Source organism: Emydura macquarii, unplaced genomic scaffold (assembly GCF_026122565.2).
Source record: "Emydura macquarii macquarii isolate MOO-44397 ecotype Brisbane River unplaced genomic scaffold, CSIRO-AGI_Emac_v2 contig_306, whole genome shotgun sequence".
Taxonomy (NCBI): domain Eukaryota; kingdom Metazoa; phylum Chordata; order Testudines; family Chelidae; genus Emydura; species Emydura macquarii.
Window position 1 is genome coordinate 2,413,567 of NW_027130443.1, and position 15,582 is coordinate 2,429,148.

The 15,582-nt window shown below is 38.4% G+C and overlaps 1 protein-coding gene across 3 annotated transcripts in view; it reads right to left on the bottom strand.

Annotated features, from left to right (window-relative positions):
- Positions 1–1,499: 1,499 nt before the first annotated feature.
- Positions 1,500–15,582, bottom strand: part of SPPL2B (signal peptide peptidase like 2B) — a 66,650-nt gene continuing 52,567 nt past the window's right edge. For 2 of the 3 annotated variants that reach the window (XM_067556957.1, XM_067556966.1), the window contains exons 10-15: positions 14,232–14,306; positions 14,038–14,100; positions 12,348–12,447; positions 11,182–11,259; positions 8,075–8,235; positions 1,500–5,223 (exon numbers count right to left, since the gene is read on the bottom strand). In XM_067556957.1, the coding sequence (XP_067413058.1) occupies positions 4,942–5,223; positions 8,075–8,235; positions 11,182–11,259; positions 12,348–12,447; positions 14,038–14,100; positions 14,232–14,306 (759 nt within the window). In that variant the 3' untranslated portion in view covers positions 1,500–4,941. Of the gene's footprint in view, positions 5,224–8,007; positions 8,236–11,181; positions 11,260–12,347; positions 12,448–14,037; positions 14,101–14,231; positions 14,307–15,582 lie in introns of all 3 variants that reach the window. The other variant, XM_067556974.1, reaches the window with a different exon arrangement.

The following is a 15,582-nucleotide window of genomic DNA, read 5'->3' on the forward strand; positions in this document are numbered from 1 at the left end:
AGGCATTTATGTTATTCATCATCATGGTATCTGAAATGCAAACAGAATGCTAAGGCTCATAAGCTGTATGCTTAACTTTAGCACTCTAAAGCTTGTAGTACAACATTTCTCTGAGCTGCCAAAGTAGCGGTTACATTTCTCGGAGCTGCTAAAGTTAGTCACTAGCTTGTTTACTTCAATAAAAATTATACTAAAAAACTTGCAATTGATTAAAGGCATAGCCAAGATATTTGGCTTTGTTAACTATTCATGAATAAAGCTGCAGAAAAAGATAGTTACTGGAGCTTTACTTCCTAGACCTTAACTTTAGTGCATAAAATAATTAACCCCACAGTAATACATCCAACAATCCATCCACGAATGAGGCAAAAGCTGAAAGGTGGAAAGAACAAACTTGACTGTTGCCTCATATTAGATATTTGCATACAGAGTCCACTCCGTGCAGCATTTTCATTTCCAGACACCCAATGCAGGAGTGACAAGAACTGAGAAAATGATTCTGTGGTCAAACCAAAGAGGCCGTAAGAGGAGTTACATCAGAGAGTCAAGGAATCCCTCTACCCGAGAGGAGTTTAATAGAAAGTATGGTAGTTAAGGAGATTCAACCCAGATATATTCCTGGTATGAACACTTACAAGCAAGCAGCAAAAGGAACAGAAGAGGTTTCCATAATCTACAGAGAAAGTTCAACAGAGATGAGAGATTCAACATGCACGTCTGCTCTGTCATTTTATTTTGAAAGATTGCTTCAACATGGACTGAGTTATGGAAGAACGGGGTTTTGGGGTTTTAAAGTAGAAAACAGCCTTTAAAGTCTCACGCCACTATAAGGACTATGAGAGCTTCAAGAAGAGTACACGAGACAGCAGTCAGAATCACAAGCAGATGGCAATTCACCATCTTCCTATCAGCTGCCCAAAGAATGCAGCTACTACCTCAGAGCTCCTCCTGCTGCCTCAGTACTGTGGACCAAAGTAACAACGCTTGGTCCCTCTCTGCCACCTCTTGGTCACTGCTACCTTTCCCAAGGTACTGCCATCCCCCACAAAGAGCTCTCAATCTCAGATACATGGCTCACGGGTGCAGAAACAAACTTGGGTCACGAAACTGCACTGCTGAGAAAAATGCTGTCAAGGCTTGTAAGGCAGTATAACGTCAGGGAGAGACTGAGGGCAATAGTAACAGAGAGAGATGCAAAGTCTAAAGGAAAGGCTTGAAAGTTCAGCTGAGAGGTGAAGAAATAAGCTACAAGAACAACCAGATCAGAAGGGGTTAATACAGAGAAAGGAAAAAACAATGGAGTCAAAAGTAATGTAAACTGGCAATCTTCTACATATATATTAATGAGTCCAGTGGAAAGGATGCAGAAAAAACTGAATGCATGCTGCTGATTTTTCCCTCTCCATTTTTTTATGAACTTCATTGATTGACTAGATTACAGATTCACTTTCAGTCAATGATAAATGGTTTCATGGGTTTAATTCCTACATCTCGTGAAATTGTTTTATCTTTCACTGCTATCTTAAAAAACAGGATACGTTTTCTCATGCTATAATGGATTGCACTTAAGAATGCTCTTCATGTGTAATACAACTAAAGAAAGAAAAGTATAATTTAAAATAGTGTTCTGAATGTTTCTGACTCATGCACCATCACTATTCCAAATTCTGCTGGCCAGATTCTATCCTTAATTCCATCTGTGCAACCTCTCTGTGTTCAATGGGACAGACAAGAGGAACTGAAGACAGGATTTTGTGAGTTAATTAGAATTATATGCTGCCTAAAAAGTGCATTTCAATAATAGTTTGGAATTGGACTGACAAGTTTGCTATCAAATAAAAAATGAAACTTATGAAAATACTGTTAGCTCTTTTCAATGCAATATTGAGTTTTACATTATTAAAACACATCAAGGAGGTTCTTTAAAAAAGATTTTAAAAAATGTAGCCTTATAATGAAACATTTAAAAGACTGGTTTTTCATGATGGACAGCGTTGCTGCACTGCAAAGAGACTGAGTCCAGATTGTCTCAGCCACACAGAAGTATTAGGGTCACTTGATCTAAGCGATACTGTAATGGTTAGAGTATGGGATGCATCTCCAATTCACCTGTTGGAACCAGAGGTATTGCATTAGTATGCTAGCTGTATTCATTTCCTCACATCAGTCTTTGTAGGAAGTGAAATGGGCACGACATTTGTGGGGATAATTCACAAAAACAAAGACAAATTCTCTCCCCGGAACAGATTAGCCAAGAAGACTAAACAATAAAAGTGATTTTAAATTCCTACTACAAGTTAGTTATATTCTGAATTCTTCCTTTTCAATTTAGTTACAGATAACATGATAGTCTACGTTCTCCATTCATACCTCTGTTTCACCTCTGGAAGCGATACGACAGCAAAACAGAAGAAGTGTATGTTTCAGGAAGTTTGATAAAACTTAATGCTTTATCACCACATAAAACAGGTTGAATATTAAATATATAAAAAATTATGCTTAATGTTATGGTTGAAAGAGAATCAAGGCGAAAGGAAATTCAAATGTCATTACATCAGCCTCAACTGTGAATTTCCTGGCATTTGTCCATCAAGTTTATTATTTAAACAGTTTTTTATAAATGTTTAATTTACATATTTATAAAATGGCTTAAATTAAGGCATAATCCAGCTGGCTGAAGTGTCCAACAAAATCATCTCTGTCACTCTGCATGATTGAGGGCTGGTTCAGATTACCCTCAGCAAAAGCAACATTGCCCATAAAGGAGAAGAGGAAATAAAAGTAGGTAAAGTCTCTTTAGAACCGTTCAACATATTGCATTCAGCTCATTTGAAAACTAAATCTAAACACATTGCAGACTTTAGTACTCAGGAAACCTTTCAAGAAACTCACCATCATTTCAGCCAGAGCAGTCAGGGCAGACAGAGCCCAGTTAGGTCACCAGGGCTTAGGCAGAAGCTGGTAACTTGTGAACCCATAATGTAGTTTTACAGAAAGCCTCTAATACAATGGAAAACGAATATTGTCCACTTAACATGAAACAGTAGAGATAAAGAGGTTACAGTCTAAAAGACATAACACAAACTTTCAGAAGGCCTAGTCAAAGGAAGGAAAACAGAAACAGAATCATGATGTACAGTTGCCAACTGAAAGCCTTTCAGAACTTGATCCAAAAGGCCAACTGGAGCTTAATATTAACGCATTTCTTTTGGTCCATTGAGACTGTACTCTTGAAAATGTTACATTATATGTCTTACAATAATTCTTCTCTCAGAAGAACAGTATTTACTGAGTGGCAGAGGGATGGCCCTCCCCATTGAGCTGAAGATTATATTCTATTTCCAGGATATTGACTGGTTCCTGAAAACCTTATTCATTGCATTCATAATGCAAGTTTTTTTAATGGATTGGAATGTTTATAAATGTAATAAAGAATGCGCACATTTGAAAAATAAATCAAATGGCTCTGATCAGTAAATTTTCAAACAGAATAGATCCTACATAATATTTATAATTAACAAAAGTTAATCTGACTACTTTGCCCCTCTGCATGTGCAACACAGGTGTGCAAAGAAACAAGTCAGAATACACAAGAGATACCCACATTTTGGATACTGAAAAGTTGCACTGGCTCCTTATTAAGAGCAGCTGCACCTAATCTGGTTAAAGCTGAATAAACTGTACTCTCCCTAAACTTCATTGTGGAGATGCAGCCCTCCCGTTGCATGGCAGGACATCAATTCTGCAGTTCTAGCACAAGTGAAGGTGGCTATGGCCTCATTCTAGAACCTTGCAGGTTACATCATTTGGGGAGGTGGTGATACTATGCCAACAGAAAAAACCCTTCTGTTGGCATATGCTGCATGCACTCTAGAGGGTTTTGTCAGCATAGCTATACTAGTACCGCAATACCAGCAAAATATTTGTAATGTAGATGAACCCACGGAAATGAAAGTTATATTCTTAAAAGTAATAGTAAGTAGAGATTCAAAGAAATCAGCTGAACTTCCTATATCAAAATCAGTCCTTAAAGTCTCCTGCAGACTATTCTGCCTGACCACTAAGCTGTGCAGAATGCTATTATGTATGATATGATTTTATCCGGCAAATAAGAGTGTAGGGCGCTTTTTCTTAAAAACTAAAAGCATCAAAGATACTTAGAGTAAGCTTGTCTACTGTGTATTATCCTGCAAGGTCCACTCAGTGAACATTTTCTTTCAAAGACAGCCCCTAGAATTCACAGGAATGCTCAGAGTGCTTCCTGTAGAGCCATGCACCCTGCCTTTTAATCTAGAATATCATCCAGCCCAGGCCACCATCATCCAGCCCACCTAGAAGTGGGAAAAAAAATGTTGAGGAAAGATGCATTTAATGCACATGGTAAAACAAATCCTTTCAGAAGGCTGATAATTTAACCAATTCTCAGCGTTTCTTGAGTCTCAGTTTATACTAAACCATTCACTTGCATCAATGGCTTTTACAAGCAGAAATGTAAAAGTATCAAGGAGGGAAAGATCTACAAAACTACAGTATTTCTTCCTCCTTAGCATTGTAGCAGACTTGTCCAATGCTTTTCCTCCACATTAATCTACACTACACTAAAGCAGCACAACAGCCACACAAGCCCCGAGTACTGTATAAATACAAATTCGTAATACTCCCCTGGTATACTGAAATAGGAAAGGTAAAAGGCATCCCACTAATAAAACCATCAGTACTTTTGTAAAGCACCATATTTCAGAAAGCTGTTTGAAATGTAGAGCTGTATCTGAAGTCAAAGGCAGAACATTCTTGCACTTGATCAGATTCCCAGTGAGGTTCCTCAATGAACGTGAACACTAATGAACCAGTCTAATTACATACTGGTTTTCTGGTTTTACATGGGTCAGTTTGGAGGTGGGGAGGGGGAAAAGGGATTGCCTATTATATCATCTAGTCCAGCTAGTTCTTTTCTACTTTTAGGTTCTTGCTTTCATGGTCATCCTTGTTCTGACTGGTTTGTTGTTCTATTTGTGGGATGGAAAGTTGTGGCTGTTCTGTTCGCATGCTGGGATTGGTCAGCTCCTCTGCACACAGGGTGGGGTTATTTCGATCGTCTGCATGGAGCGTGGGGTTCGTCAATTGTTGCTCTGCTTCTTGTGGAGATGTTGGTGCATTTGTATCTTTGGAGGGATCGGGGCAGCTGACAGGAGCCAATACCAAGGGAGGATGAGGTAGGTCTTTCTATAAAAGAAAAATCATTTTTAGGATGCTGTGAAGTGACAAACAAGAGCCACTACTGTTACTAAGGGCAACTTGCACAATAATTGCTCAAAACATGCTAGTTTTTACAGGTGACTAATCATTATATGGAATGGCCATTATCAATCACACAATGACCTGCTGGTGAAGGAGTTCAAAAATATGAACTGAAACACACTGAAGGGAGAAGGATTACTTGCTGTGCAACCGCAGTTAATTCAAACCATCCATAATGGATGAAAGATTTTAACATCTTTTCTCTGGGAAGATCCCACTGGGTCACAAGCACAAAAGGAGAATGCTGCCTGCGGGAATCTAATTACATGCTTAAAGACTATAGGCTCATTATCTTTGACTGATGTGGGAAGCAATCTCAGGTCTCTTCCTGTTTACCTGCCATAATGACATTTGCTGCCCATCCTCACTAGTAATAAATAAAGGCTGGCACTTTTCAGGCACATTTCACTGGATCTCAAAGTATTTTAACATAAATTATGCTCCACAATCCCCCTATAAGGTTTTATTCTTATTTGAGAGTTAAGGAACTGAGGTACAAGAAATGTTAAATGACTTGACCCAAGGTCTATGAAGTACTAGAGCTGAGAAATTAGCCCTCCACCCTCCAGCTCTACCCATTAGGTCCTACTCCCCTCCTATTTCACAAAGTTCCTATCTCTAACCTTTCCTTTCTGATGGAGAGTAATCAAATTTAAGGGCTACACATTCAACCCAGATAACGTCCCAAACATCTGGATAGCCGAAGCCATTTGTTTTAGTTCCTTTACCAGTGATTTGCCCTGGTGATTAGGTGTCTCTAGGTCTATTGCTTTTCTCCACAATGTTTCATTTTTTCCATTTGCATCATGAGGGGTCAGTTTGGTTCCTGGAGTATGTTCTCTTAAATAGAAAGTGACCTTTTCTTCCTTCAGCCCTTCTCTATCATTTCCATATATGCTGTTGCTATCTGAATTGCCACTCGATTTGTACATTTCATTCCAAGAAGCTTCTTCAAACTTACAGGTCAAGCTTTCCATGCATTATTAACTCAAACTCAACCTGCCTATTAGCTCTGTGCTTGGCATTTGTGTAGGCCAGAAGTGGGGAAAGCCCAGTCCATAGCCACCATTAACCTTAATGTAGAGAATACAGATTCTAGCACAGAACAAATCATCATCTTCATCTGAACATGCAGGCTGCATTGATCTGCAATGGACTGTACCTCTTTTCTAAGGATGTTAGTGATAGCCAAACTTTTCCTAGCTGAAGGCCAGAATGGAAACTTGCTAGGAGCAAAACTGCAGCTGATTTGTGTAAAAGAAAGCTATCAATGGGAAATAGATACTAGATACAAATTGTGTGCATTAGCAGGATTTAAACAAAGGAGGAGACCTTTTTTCATTCCACAATGTATCTTTATGGTACTCATTTTGTCCCCATTCTCATAACTTGAACTGCCTACAGAATAAGGTGACTGACTATATTTTAAAAATCGAAAACCAGGGAGACTTTGGTAGAAACATTCTGGGGCCATGAAATAATCAAGGACTAAAGTGCCTTTTTTTTTTTTTTTTTTTTTAAAAGTGTGCTGGTGTTACTACTGCCCACTTCTGACCCAATAGCTGCAGAGTTCTCTGTGGGGAGGATTTTTTTCCCGTAACTTCAGTGTTCTGAGTGAGGCCTGGGTGTACACTTAAAATTTTTGCCAGTATAACTATGTCAGTTGGGTATACGAAAAAAATCACAACTCTTATTGACATAGCTATGCTGGCAAAAACCCAAGTGTAGATATAGTTATACAGATATCTTATACCAGTTCCCTGAATGAAGTAAGCTATACCAGCAAAAGAACTCATCAGTATAAGCTACATCTCCACTAGGTGGGTTTGCCAGTATAGTTATGATGATATAGTTATATTGGCAAACCTTTTCTAGTGTAGACAAGGCCCGAGTTTACCATGAAACACTGATCACTTGACTAACATTCACTCTGAGCAAAAGAACTGCTTTGATAGTGAACTTTTCTTCACTCCAAACAGCATTTATTAAACTTAACTCTCATTCCACTGGACAGTGTTTGCTGGGGAACATGCAACAAATTATACGCAGTGTGGCAATGCATTTTGAACAAAAAAAAAAATTGTAGTTCTAAAACAAACCAACCAACCCACAAGCGTTTCAACTGAAGTGAAAAAACAGGACGATTCAGGAGTCCTAAAAAAAGCTTGTGGGACACCACATGAAAAACCTAGTCTCTTTATTCAGAGTCATGAATTGGTTTGCTGCATCTTTACCCTATATTAAACATCTGTTCAGTGAATTATCCCTTATTATGAGGTACCTATTCCCTTCAAACTGGATGCATTTAACTTGCAACAAATAATTTAACAGATTAGCCTAAAAGTGACAATTTAAGATCCTAAATTCACGCCCTACTTCCCCAAGAGTTAGCCTGCAAGAAGATCTTTACAATTCTTCATATTCATGGAAATTATTTGCTGAAGTTATAATTAATAAAAGGTTAAATAAAACTGTCCGTCACAACTACCAAGACTTACAGCAGGGTCAGGGCGGGTAGACAGGGACTGGTCTACTTAATACTGGTCAGTTTCCACGGATACAAACATTAAAGCAGAAAATTCTAAGGCCCATGTTATACAATTACTAAAACCTGTAAAAGAGTCTTTAGGATCAAAACATGAACATTAAATGAATGCACAATATCAAGGTCTTTGTTTTGTTGGATAGTACTACAATATTTTACTCAACTTGAATTCTATTTAGGGTTTATAATATTAGTATTTCTTGAAGACACTCATATCAAACTGGTATTCACCGCAAAGCCGCTGCCCGTCCAGAACATTGCAAGCTCCTTACGCCAAAGAGCCACAGCAAAGCTAGTGATAAGGGTACAGGGCACCAAGTAGAGCAGAGCTGGCTGACCCTTCTGCATCAATGCCAAGGCAACAAAGGTCACCAGAAGGCCAATGCCATATGCTAAAAGGAGAGAAAAATAGCAAAAGAAAATAATTCAGATACAGTTCTGCTCAATAATGGCAGCACAATCTAGAAAAACCTTCTAATGATAACTTCCTTCGGTTTGTAGCATAAAGCTGCTTTTATAGTGTTTTTGCAGGCTTCATTAAATACCATCACTCCATGTCCAACATTCACTCAGGATTAGCCTTTGCTAAACATGAAAAGATTATCTGCTAGACTAGAGTGTCCATTTATGAGATGTTATCTTTCAGTGAAACAGGACGAAAAAAAGTGATCCACTTGTCCAGCATGATTAACTCAATATCTAGAGCAAATTCACAGATGCAAAATAAACTGAGGAAACATTTTATTAATCACTTGAGTGTTAAAAAACTCTTGTATTTAAATAACACAGTGTTTTTAATGAAAACAAATAAATACTGTCTGACCACTATAACCAGCACTTCTTGTGATTTGGAAGTGCTTGGCTTTTCACTCATGTTCTTGGGCACCATTGCAACTGCATTAAACACATAACTAGCTGTGTGTTTGTGATAGGATAGACCGGGCCCTTTGTGGCCCCTTGCTGGAGGCCCTGCAATTCTACTATACCCTACCATAGGAAAGGAACAGAACTTGGGTCTTCCAGGCCTGCGTACACAGGTCTCACAGAAGCAGCCAGAGTCCAGCAGGCTCAGATAAAAGGTGCTGCAGGACCTTGGCAGGAGAGTTCCTGGCTGAGACCAGAGGTGCAAGGATGGGTTCTCCTCTTTGGCCAAAGGAACTTGAGAGATAACCAGAGTTTGGTTCTGGCTGCATTTACATAAGCCAGGAAAGAGAGGACCTGAGAACTTAAACCTGAGGTAAGGAGTGACGATAAAGGGACCAGGTGTGAAGAGGCCCAGGGAAGTAGAAGCAACAAATAGAAGTGAACAGCTGCTGTTTATAGGCCCCTGGGTTGGAACCCGGCATAGTGGGCAGGCTTGGGTTCCTGCACCGATCACCAACTAAGTGGTGTAAACCCTGAGAAGGCAACAAAGTTTGTTTGGAGGCCTGAGCAAAGGACTGAATTTAAAGGGCCCAGAGCCAGGGCTGAAGACCCTGGTGGGGGCAGACTTTTTTTTGTTTTGTTTTTTTGTTTTTAATAAAAACTAACACTTTTGCTACCCTGGAATGGGTTCATTTTGACTTTGTGAGCCTGCTGAAGGGCCAAGGCATTGAAGACCCACCAACGAGGTCAACAACCTACAGGGGACGCCAAGAGTGGGAAAAGGATTGCAGTACCACACGCAACAGCAAAGAGAAAAAGCTTCAACCACTCAAAGTTAAGGTTATAAATACTAATCATTAACTTAAAGCAGATATGCAAAATTCAACCCATACAAGGCAAGTATTTTACTGTTGTCCACAACTTTCCTACATTGTGGTGCCCAGAATTGGACACAGTACTCCAGCTGAGCCTCACCAGCGTTGAGTAGAGCGTGACAATTATCTCCTGTGTCTTACATACAACACTCCTGTTAATATACCCCAGAATCATATTAGCCTTTTTTGTAGCTGGATCACATTGATGACTCATATTCAGTTTGTGGTCCTCTATAACCTCCATATAGGTGTTCCCCATTTTGTAATTGGGCATTTGATTTTTCCTTTCTAAGTGAAGTACTCTGCACTTGTCTTTATTGACTTTCATCATGTTGAATTCAGACCAATTCTCCAATTTGTCAAAGTCATTTTGAATTTTAAACCTGTCCTCCAAAGTGCTTGCAACCCCTCCCAGCTTGGTGTCATGTGCAAATTTTATAAGCATACTCTTTACTCCATTATCCAAGTCATTAATGAAAATATTGAATAGCATTGGACCCAGGACCAACTCCTGCAGGACCCCACTAGATATACCCTCCCAATTTGACAGCAAACCACTGATAACTACTCTCTGAGTACGATCTTTCAACCAGTTATGTACCCACTTTATAGTAATTTCATCTAGACCACATTTCCCTAGTTTGCTTATGAGAATGTCATGTGGAACTGTGTCAAAAGTCTTATAAAGTCAAGGTATATTACTATTACTTCTCCCCTATCCATTAGGTCAGTAATCCTATCAAAGAAGGAAATTAAGTTGATTTGGCATTATTTGTTCTTGACAAATCCACACCGACTATTCCTTATAACCCTATTAACATCCAGGTGCTTACAAATTGATTATTTCATAATTTGCTCCAGTATCCTTCCAGGTACTGAAGTCAGGCTGACTGGTCTATAATTCTCCAGTTCCTCCTTGTTCCCCTTTTTAAAGATAGATACTATGTTTGCCTATCACCAGTCTTCTGGAACCTCTCCCATCCTCCAGGAATTCTCAAGATAATCGCGGACAGCTCCAAGAATGCTTCAGCTAGTTCCTTAAGTACCATAGGAGGAATTTCATCAAGCTCTTTTGACGTGAATACATCTAAACTTATCTAAATATTGTTTAACTTGTTCTTTCCCTATTTTGGCTTGCAATCCTTCCCCCTGGTCATCATCAACCTTTTTAGTGCAGACTGAAGTAAGATAGGCATTAAGCACCTCAGCTTTCTTGATGTCATCAGTTATTCAGTACATTTAATTTAACCGTAATAAAGCCAAATTCAATCAACCCAAGTGTATCCCAAGCATACATAAAGCCACTGTAATTCAACCAAAGGGTTCTGGCGATGGTGTAAACCACAACAAAGAGCTTACTTTCTAGTTTGGACAGACAAAGCACCTCAGACATGTGTTATGCTGGATGAGCGAAAGATGGAATGTCCAACCTCAAAAGTAGCACAGCTTTTATGTATTTATTTTATACTGCCTCACTGCTCGGTTGTTGAAAGCTAGGTAAGAGTTGAAAAACAAGGTATGTAATATAAGAACTACAGCTTTGCTTTTCTAGGCAGTGACTGCACTAACTGTTGTGGAGAAATACCAGGAAATACATACCTATAGTGCAGGCTACAAAATAGATTCTGGAGGATTGCACCTGAATATCAAATCTATGGCAGTAGGCTACCAGCAACCCTAGGGAAGTAAAGAAAAGTTAAGCAGTTTTTAAACACATACACACTAATTGTAAGATGCTCAGATAGTAATGCTCTATATAGGTGCTTATAAGATGGCCCACCTTGTTAGATTACCCACTTAAAAGGCTGAAATGATTCATGAGAGTGCATGACTCATAGAACAGAAGATATGCACTTCTGTATTGGGCTTACATTAACCACCACTCCAGAAAAAAACAGACACTCCATATGCAATGTAAAGAAATGCATACAAGTAACATTAACACTGACAGCAACCATAAACTGTGCCTTTACACTCTTGTAGATTTCTATTAGGGCTGTCAAACGATTACAAAAAAATAACTGCAATGATTCATGAGATTAAAAAAATAGTCCCGATTAATTGCAGTTTTAATCACACTGTTAAACAATAACAGAATACCAATTTAAATTTATTATAAATATTTTTATTGCAAATATCTGTACTGTAAAAAAGATGATGCTACCTATAAATCGAAGCATGAAGGGGCATATGAATGTTTAGTGTATCTGGCGCATAATACCTTGCAACACCAGCTATAACAGTACCATAAGAACTCCTGTTCTCACTTTCAGGTGACATTGTAAATAAGCAGCATATAAGAAGCAGGCAGCATTGTCTCCTATAAATGTAAACAAACTTTCTTGTCTTAGCAATTGGCTGAACAAGAAATAAGACAGAGTGGATTTGTAGGCTCTCATTAAAAGGTTAGCTATTTATATGGTTATTAAAAACATCCAGTTTCGTTAGATAGGATACAAAATGTAAGAGTATAAACGCTCATGCTTCAGGACATAAGCCAATCACCACCTGCATCCCTTTAAATTTTTTGACTTCCTTACAATTCTTACAACAATATTAAATTAACGTAGATTCTTCTAATTTAATTGGTCTGTTAAAAAAAACAAACAGAGCAGAGACAAAGGAAAAACTGGTCTGTTTATAAATCCAACATCTTGGGGGGCATAGTCAAATTTACCACTTGACATGTGAACTGGGGGAGAGAGACATCGAGTCAGTAAGAACTTTACTTTACATTTAGTGCTTGGGCAAACAATCAGAAATACCTGGAACTAAGATGTCGCCAAATCCTAGGAGGGAAAAAGGCCTGTCACAGAGAGCCAATGGTGAAGAGTTCAGTCTTGGAACCTTCAGGACCATGGGCAGCTAGGAAATGAGAGAAGACATGTTTTATAAAGAAGAAAGGTTTCACCCATGTACTAACAGTACCAAATACATGTCCCTCTTGTCATACTGGGTGTGTAGACTTTAAACAAATGAAACCTACATATACAAGTATTATACTTAAGAATATTATCTGAGCATTAGTTTTTATTTTACTGAGCTCTCAAACAGGGTGGATTGATTAAAATAGCCGATTTTTAATAATTTAAATCAGCAAGCAGAAAATCTTGTTTTAATCCTGTTAAGCATTTGTACTTTGTAATTATTTTCCTAAAGAAAAGTTGTTTTCAATGGTTCATATAATTTGGGACTTTTTGCTAACCAGGAAGATAAATAACTATGTATAGATACAGTATAAGAATTATATTGCTTAACATACATTTATTCAGATTCTTAAGTTTTTTTTATTTTTTACATTTGTTTATTATGTTAGAAAATGGTGAATAATGCATTTCTTATTGACTAGACAATTTTTTTTAATCTTGGAATTTGTGTCAAGCTGCATTTGCATGGAAATTGGAATTCAATTAAAATGCAAAAAACCAAGCACTTTAAATATGTTTTAACTAGTTAAATAAAACTACCTCAAATGAGCTGGATATTGAAACTTACTTTTTTTCCCTTAACAAAACATGTTTTGCATTTAAAACTAACTCATTTATTAAACAAAGGAAGCATTATCTGTGGTTAGTGAATTTAACTGATTGTTTCTGGTCACCATGTCCCTTCAAGATTTTAGAACTGGTAGATCTCATCCTCTCACATCTGATTTTTATTCATAGATGAGAAGAAGAAAACAAGTTTTCCTGCTTTTTCAACTCCCATTTGGTTTCTTAGCTTTGAATTTTAACTAGTCATTGAACTGAACCAGTCAAATAAACTGAAATGAGAAAACGCTCTTCTGCACTTGTAGAGGAGGCTACTCCTCTCAAAAGTGGGTTTAGCACTTCAGCAAACTTTGATTCTAGGAGGTGCTTAACCAGTTACTTTCACCAGTTCAGTGGTTTGACTTTCTTTAAATCTTTGGAAGAAAACATGTACTGCTTGAAGTTTTTTTTTTTTTTTTTTAAACTTAAATGATTTTTACTTAAATGGACTGTGTAAGTGCTGAATAGTTGTGCAGAGCAATGAGCTGAGCAACCAGTAGCCATATCTTCCTCACTACAACGCCCTTTTTCATGTCATGGTAGTATGCATATTGTTCTTACCATGCAAATGGAAGAAACACACATACCTCAGAAGAAGTTAATATTAAAAATGATCATTTACATGGTTCTTTACAAATACTATACAGCACATAAATTTCCCTGCACTGAAAACTTACAATTCAAGATGTGACAAGATTGGACCTACTGCAGAAAGTTACTTAAAATTCTGCTTCTGAGAATGCTGTGGATTCCCATGGAGCTCTGCAGTGCTTTATATTTTCACTCCAAATGCTCTTGAGACTAGTAGACCTAGACATGCCAGGCCATTTCAGCAGCTCTTTGTGGTCTGACCTTTTGAGAAGTTGAAAGCCTCAGAGGTTAATAGCTGGGAGTTAGTCTCATTTTTTCAAAACGCATACAGTACCTTTTCATGAGTGGCAGAGTCAGTCGGGCCCGCGGCCACCTCCACCATTATACTCTGCCCTGTCTAAAGAAAAGAGGGGAAATTGTAAACCAGCACTTCAGTCAGCATGTCTGGATAATTTAACACACACAGAAATATTCTGTTGAGTTACAGTCTATTTTGAACAGCAAGCACTGGAGACACACTGTACATACCTTTGTTAGAAAAGGTGTGATGAATACGAAGAACACATCATACACAAAAAGAACCATCAGGAGCAAGGTGCAACCCTGGGGGAAAGATGAGAGCGTCAGTGGATATTTTATGTACTCTGTGCTAGCTAAATGGAAATAAATTTATAGTTAGCAGTTCAAGAGTATTCAATTTCCAAGAACTATTCAATATACCCATATATTTTCCTGAATTCAACTCTGCACAGGTATATCACATGGAAAGATCTGTCCCTGCACACAAGTATAACTGTGTTATCCTTCAGATACAACACTACACTACCTCTCAGCAGAATTCTTGCCATGAAATATACTTGCTCTATGCTGTAATTTTGAGTTGTTAGGAATTGCGGGAAAGCTCTGGAGGACAGATAGCTATAGCAGTGGCTATAACACTATTATGGCTAATCCATGCTGGGACTCTGATAGAAATTTTGCACAAAGCCAAGTTGCCCATCTTCATGGCCCAGTGAAAAATTCTGCTGTGGCAGCCACTTACCATAAGAGATTTGAGGGGGGAGGAAGGGGGGTCAGTTTGAACAAGAATGACCAGCTTGAGGACACAAACATTCCATTGGAAGGAAGAGGAAAGTCAAGATCTGAGTTAGTACCTAATTCTGAGGTGTGGGACCCATAAAAACCAAAGCACATTCCACCACCATGTTTGTTTACGTAGTCCAAACAATGAGAATGTTGCCAGGATACAAAAGGTGCAGTACAACAGGGATATATCATAGAGGGAATCTGCATCATTGGTGCAAATTCTCCATAGACAAATGAAAGCTCTAATAATAAATTTCACAAAAACGAAAAGATTGGATAGGTCATGGGGAAGAACACTCATGAAGGACTGCACCTCGAAACGATGGGTTCGCTTTTCTTTTCTATTTCAGAAGCTATTCTAGGTGCAACAGTGAGAGACCTAAAGAGCTATGAGGGGGGCTCTGGAAAGGGCCAGCCTTATCATACATCAAGATTCAAGACTTTTTTAGATGTTTGTCTAGAAAGATAATTCAGCAACTTCAACAGGTACAAATTTGACTCCATTTTTGTACTTGGCCAGTGCAAGATCCAATATGAATACTCTGGCCCTTCAGTGTCTTTTTGTCTCTATGAATCAGAAAACTATGGAAGAGCCCAAAACAGGAGCACTGCATCACTGGTGGAAAGGGTACAAGCTCATTTTGTTCTGATCCCTTTGTCTTTTTCCTATATGCATATCCCTTTACCAAAGTCTTCTCGCAGATTTATATGACTGTAGTTAGTACTTTCAGAAAGGGGCTAATTTCTGTTAGCAGCCAGCTCTCTACTGAATGAGAGGTTACCTAACCTTGTG